Genomic DNA, 6,862 nt, shown 5'->3' on the forward strand with positions numbered 1-6,862 from the left:
TAGAATTATTAAAGATTACTTAAAATTTATTTAAGACTTGAATATACTTAGTAGGATTGTTATTGTATTTCTACATACCTTCCACAACTAAGTACCCAATGCATTCTCAAGTAAGAATATACATAATAAGACAATACAAATATATTATAAAAAGAAATTCTTATCATCTTAGATGAGGTAGCAATGCAACATCACCATTGTGCTAAGGCAATTGATAAAATGTTTGAAGACATATATGGTACTAAGAAATTATTTGGGAGAATTATTATAGTCTTTGGTAGAGATTTTTGGCAAATTTTTTCTGTTGTTGTTAAAATCTCAAGAGAAGAGATTGTTGTTGCTTCGTTGCAACAATCAAATATTTGGTCTTATATTAAAGTATGCAAGTTGACCAATAATATGCATTTAAAAGATGTATCTAATAAAAAATGATTATTTGGTGAAAAGTTCATGAAGTTATGCATTATACAAGATTCTTACTTATGAAAACTATTTTGTATGATACAATGATTTTGAATCATCAAGGACTTTACAATAGATCATACATGGTCATTATGTTGCTCATTGATGAAGTTATTGAGGCAAGACTTTTATCCATAGACCACAAGGAATAATTGGCTTTTCCTCCAAAGATCATATTATGTCTATCATCTACAGAGATTTTGTTCAAGTTGCAACAAAGACAGTCTCTAATAAAGGTGGGAATCACATTGACCATTAACAAAACTTAAGAACAACATTGAAGAATATAAGATTATATCTTCAAATCTCCATATTTGCATACAAATAATTATATGTTGCACTTTTATAATACACTTCTCCAAATATGATTAAGATTCTATATCTTAAAAATAATGAAGATAAAAAAAAACTACCATAAATGTGGTTTTATTCAAAGTTCTTTTAACTTAGCTATTTTTATTATTGTAATAAATAAAAATTCTATTTTCTATTACAATGAAAGAACATAAATAGTTTCATTGTTTTGCATATATACATATATATATATATATATATATATATTATCTTAATCAACATTTCTTAAAGAGTGGTCAATTTTTGACTTAGCAACCACAAGTTAAACTTTTACACTTCTCTTGCAGTTAATGGCACATGTTTCTACTAATTACATACAAATTTCATACTGTTAAATATTATACTGTTAAGTATTTATAGTCATTAAAACATGATTAATATGGTATTAAAACACTCAGACCACTGGAGCATAAAGTAAGAAATTTACCAAAATTAATCTACAAATTAATCTTCTTTAGCTACCACTATTTTGTTTATTTATTTATTTATTATTTTAATATTATCAAAAGATATTTTTAATTATGCATATATTTAAATTAATTTAAATTAAATTCTATGAGTTGAAAAAAAAATTGTAATAATATTCTATAAAAACACCATTATCAACTCTTATGTAAAAAAGTAAAATAATCTAAAAACATTTACTGAAAGTACAACACACATTATTTGAGTAACATAGTCATTTTCTTTTTTTTTCCTTTTTTAAATCTTGGAAGAAACCAAAATCAGTGTTAAATTCAATGAATATTTGATTTAGGTATCCATCACATTGTCCTTAATATAATTAAATTCTAACTATTGTTATCATTTCATAATTGCTAAAAAATGGATACAAAATGAATAAAATATTCCAAACGGCAGGGACATGCACATAGATAATACAATAATTTTCACCTTGTTGAAAATCGGATGGTGCTACCCTAAAAAAATTAAAATGTTCTAATCAAATATCAGGATCAAATTAAATAGCATCTGATGTTGGAAATAAAACCCAACAAACCTCCGGCTAACCAAAACCTAGACTAGAGCTTAGCAAGAATTTAGAAAGCAGTGAACAATATATTTGGATACTCTAGAGCAAAGAGGAGGACCATAATGTATTCATGGAGCTGCTTGAGCCTCAAACTCTGTTCATGGCAGATTCAGGAACCTGCTCATGCATCCAGACTGCGAATCACATAATTCTCACACGTAACTTTGCAAACTAAACCTCACCCAGTTTTTTGGGGAGCCCAAAAACAACAAAATGTCCGATTTTTTTACTTGTAAGAGCGTCATTGACTGCCCTCAAAACTACTTGAAAAATTTGAGCCCAAGTGATGCAACCTTGGAGGTGAGAGAGGGGGCATTGCAGCCGTTGTGCTGGCTTCATTTATGCTCAAAAACTCATTTGGAATTGCTTCTGAAACCAGCCTGCCTTCACTGGTGCTGCCATTTAGAAACTTTGCAGAGCTGGAAGATCTGAAGACACTGTGTTCCTGTTTTAGAGACTTCGCAAGACGGTCCTGGCCTACTTGCACCGCGTTCCTGAACACCCCTGCAACTTGTAAACCTTGCATAATCGCCTGCAAAATTTGATATGCGAAAGCACTTTATATTAGTAACGAAGTCCTATCACCACTTTCATGTAGGTATGCATTTCGTGGTCATGCAAAATAATCACCAAACAAGATATACATGTTAAAATGAGTGATGTAGCTAACTAGTTAAGTCCAAAGCTTGAGCTGCAAACTAATCGATACAAGCTGGCTGCATATGTCCCTGAAACGTGCAGTACTGAATGTGTAGATCTTAAGATTCTGAAATTCTATTACACTTAATTGTACGATGAAAGAGGCGAAGACGTTACAGAGAAAACTTATCACTTCGACTCTCACCTGAGGAACATACAGCCGTGTCAATAGCCCTTTGCGCATCAGTTTTAGGTTCAGTTCCTTGTCAGCCCATACCACGTGTTCCCTATACCTGCAAATAGAATACAGTCTTAGCAACTCTATTCTTTCCAGCCTGTCAGAAGAGTAGATAGAATCAATATCGGACAGAGTCCTGACAACAATAACCGCTCAGAAAGAGGCTTTATGGCAGCCACAGATCCGACATGCATTCACAACACACAACTGTTCAGAGGATAGAAGGTTTGGGCCACTAATTTTAATCCTACGGTAAAAGAATGGCCTGAATTTAGAAACTACCGTGACTATGAGGTGGAGTGTCCAGAAACCATACCAGCGCTTCATCTCCTCTTCTGAAGCTGTAGAAGCAATAATGAAAGCCTGACACGACAAATGCGATTTTAATTATTTTCTTAGAAGTTGATACATCATGCTAAATATGAAAATTTTACTTTAAAAATTACTCTCGAAGGATGGACGTCAAAGGAAAATAGGAGAAAATCAGTTGATTCCAAATTCAAAAGTAATATACATGTCCATCAGACATTATCAGAAGGCACAAATCAATAGCGCCCCTGAAGCACAATCAGAGTCATTGGCTTACCTCCCGATCAAAGTCGAGCATGAAGCACCGCTTCACATCCTCCCTGGTTGGTTTGCAGTGACATCGATCGCGTCGCGATGTCAAATCTGAAAACTTTGCGTATGTATAATGTAATACTGCAGCCTCATCAAGCTTGATTTCACTGTTCAGATGTCATACCAAGAACGGTTTCTCATAAGCAAATCCACTTTTCACAAGCGCAGTAACCCATGCATTTCATTCTAAATTTCTTCAGTAATCTTCTATGATACTCTCAGTCATCTAACAAACAAAATACTATGAAATAGACACACGACCAGACCTCTCAACTACCAGAATGAACATCATGGGATTAGATCTGAAACAGCACACCAATAAGCGACGAACTCACTTTGGCGCTTTAGCGTAATTGTGCCACCTATGAGCACCATTAGGTCGCAAATGGTCTTTTATGCGGGCCGCAGCTTTACCGTTCCCGTAGGTCAAGAAGTAGTTGGGATTGCCCCGAGTAGCTTCTTTGTATAGGGCAAAGTAAGTCTCTTTAGATACGTGATCATAGTTTCTCTTAAACATGGTTACCTCACGGAAGGGGTCCTCAAGATCATCTCGCTCAATTGCGCTCTCCTACAACAACCAGCACATTGTAGTATTATACGTAGATAAAGTTCGTAAAAGACCAATGAGAACTTGCACCCCAAGTAGACTTACTAGAAACAAGGCCACTGAGTGCTACAGATGAGTAATACGATGCTGTGGGAATAGGACTCACATAGTTGGGGAAAACCACCATATCAACGTCGGCAGCAATACTGTGAAGCAACCGCTGCACGGAGTATTCCGGGGCTCCAGCTGGATGCAACAATTCATCAGTGTCAAGATGAATTATCCAATCGATGCCAATCTCCTGTTCAACGTACCAACACCCAGTAAAATAAGTCAACGAAATCGCGGATGCCCTCTTCATAGCTAGCTGATCGATGGTGCACATACAAGGTGATCAAATTGAGATATTGAGATTTGATCAGATCAACATGAAATTTCGGAGTTGTTAAGTTACCCTTGCAAATACAATAGCCGTTTCCATGTTGAGAGACTGTTTGACAAAAAGCTCATAGTTGCACGGTTTCCAGAAAAAGCCAGATAGCCAAGTCTCGTTCCATATACGGCTGCGAAGGATAAACAAGATAAATTCGCATTCGCCCGTTGGAAAACTCATCAATCGATGATAACTTCATTAACCACAGCCAAAAATACACGAACCAAAACCAAAACTACTCTAGAAGACAAATTGGACGAAATCATGGTAATCTCATACGTCGTAGGACAGTAACAACAATATTTTATGATATGAAAAATAGTCTATCATGAACCTTTTAGCCTGCTGGTTTTGTAGCTCTTCAGTATGATGAATGATCTTCACCCCCTATAACCAAAATAAAAGTGCTTCAGACTGCTATTCACACCAAAGTGAGTCTAATAAAATCAAAAAGAATATAAGAAGCGAAATCAAATACTGTGCTTGATGACATTTACTGCGGAATAGTAGAAATGCAGCCCAAAGAAAGGAAATTAGGGCAAGAAACATACAGGAATAGCTTCCAAAGTCGATGTCGAATTCAAAGACGCAGCCTGTCCCTCAACAAAAAGAAAGAAGTGTGTGACACCCACAACCCGATGATAGTATAGCCAGGGCAGGATCTGCTCTAGGCCAGCCGATGTGCTTGAAGTAATAGCTATCTTAGAAGATTGTTCTTTCTGAGTTACATGCTGCCATCCGATGTGATTCGGGAGCATCCCATTGTGAGAGGCCTGGACTTTTCCACACACTGAACTCGTCCCAAACCGCCCACCCAAATGCGAGTTCACAGGATCTTTTGCTCTTGAAAAACGAGCATCACCCCCAGCAATCTCTCCAAGTTGAGCAGAATCGTCTAGATCTCTGTCGGTCCATTGGGTCATGAAAGCGAAGAGAGCCAAACAGAGGGTGAGCGCTGTCGTGACAAAGAGAATCCTCTGAGAACTTAATTGTTGTGACAAACGCGGTCCATGGGAAATTCCAGGCATGATGCACCAGCATATGTATCACTGCAACAACATTCCAGGGATACACCGACTTTCTCAACGACTTTGCCAGAGTCTTTCACGACCATCTAACAAACTCCAGATTCCGCTTCTGCTAATTTTTGGCCAAACCCCATCTCACTGTCGAATGACTTTCTTGCTTTGAAACCCTATTCCTTAAACCTCTGCTGGGAATTGGAACGGCATCGCTCTTCGATGCTCTCTTTCTCACTTCCTGCTCAATTTTGAATCCCAACCCGTAATCCCCTTCAAAAATGTTGGTAACAACTATGCCGATGGGCGGAGTGAAAAAACTGAAATTTGCTATCCCTTCAAAACGCTCGCCTCTTCCATGCTGTCAGAAATTGATTCGATATCTGTCACGATCAAAAGAATGAAGAAAACCAATGTAAAGTACACATACCAGTAACAGGGGTCACTCCGGACAGAAGGGCAAATAATCCAAAAAATCCCAGACGACGCAATCGAGACCAAAACATCTAATACACTGCAGAAAGCCTGCGGAACTGAAACACGCTCCCTTCGACCTTTGACGTCTCACAACACACCAATGGGATCATCTTTGATGGATACCATGTAGTTGAAATCACAAGGTTCCCTATTACCACAATATGATTGAAACGACGATCGCTAAGTGACTCCCGAGACCTGTAGATCTAGCACCGTCTACGATGACAAGACGGACGATACTGAATCAAAGTGAAGAGAACAATGTGAATAAGAATCTACGATAAAGCCCAGCACCGTTTTTTCCAAATAAAGCATCTCAGTTACAGCCACAAAAAATTACCCAATCTCAACAGCGACGAGGGGACACGCATAGCAAAGAATACCTTCACGACACCACCCGTCCGTTCAAAATCCGGAAACTATTTGACTTGTGCTACTCAACAAGCAGAAACTCGTCTGAAGTTGATAGGCTTCGAAGACTTGGTCAACAGAAAACAGGACGCGCATGCACGAAACGAAGATTTGTGGACTATTGGGAAACGGTGCCGATAACTGGCAGAAAACCAACTGTGGAAGAAGGCTTGCGTCGGTGGCAGTCATGTGAAGCTGGACGAAGGACTTGCAGTTGGTTGCAGAGGAAGAGAAGTTCTCGACAGGAATACTGGGTTGAACGATTTGGGGCGATCCTACTTTCTTCTTTCATTCTTTCGCCGCAGAGTAGACCGTATCAACAGCTAATCCCGACGTTACTCGGCAAAAATACCCAACACTTCGTTGTCATTTTGTAGCATTGAAAACACAAAGCGGGGAGCTCATTCCATCTTGTGCAGGCAGAAATACCTGGTTTCACATCAGGCATTGAAATCGCTCTTCTCTGCACGAGAACAATCTCTGGCACTCAAATCAGTGGATTAGATTTCCAACAGCGTCTTCAAAATCAGCACAACAGCCCCAACAACCTTAGACGTGCAATACTAGTTCTAAATCTCTTCATACATTTTTCACTTCGTTGTCTCGTTGGCGTTTCGTATTTTCATCT

The 6,862-nt window shown here is 38.1% G+C and overlaps 1 protein-coding gene across 4 annotated transcripts; it reads right to left on the reverse strand.

Moving 5' to 3' along the window:
* Positions 1-1,692: 1,692 nt before the first annotated feature.
* Positions 1,693-6,475, reverse strand: LOC112290802 (glycosyltransferase-like At2g41451). 4 transcript variants are annotated; one of them, XM_024537506.3, is made up of 10 exons: positions 6,207-6,475; positions 4,879-5,729; positions 4,662-4,714; positions 4,349-4,457; positions 4,061-4,195; positions 3,683-3,915; positions 3,313-3,454; positions 3,043-3,089; positions 2,694-2,781; positions 1,693-2,381 (listed from the first exon to the last, which is right to left on the reverse strand). In XM_024537506.3, exons 2-10 carry the CDS (start codon positions 5,353-5,355, stop codon positions 2,091-2,093), a joined length of 1,575 nt encoding a protein of 524 aa, XP_024393274.1. In that variant the 5' UTR covers positions 5,356-5,729; positions 6,207-6,475; the 3' UTR covers positions 1,693-2,090. The 4 variants fall into 4 exon arrangements, with proteins under 4 accessions (XP_024393274.1, XP_024393273.1, XP_024393277.1 ...); XM_024537505.3 differs by lacking the exon at positions 6,207-6,475 and adding an exon at positions 5,947-6,051; XM_024537509.3 differs by lacking the exon at positions 6,207-6,475 and adding an exon at positions 5,777-5,938 and having other exon boundaries at positions 4,879-5,587.
* Between the last annotated feature and the right edge of the window lie 387 nt (positions 6,476-6,862).

Source organism: Physcomitrium patens, chromosome 13, assembly GCF_059467195.1.
Source record: "Physcomitrium patens ecotype Gransden chromosome 13, ASM5946719v1, whole genome shotgun sequence".
NCBI classification, from domain to species: Eukaryota; Viridiplantae; Streptophyta; class Bryopsida; order Funariales; family Funariaceae; genus Physcomitrium; species Physcomitrium patens.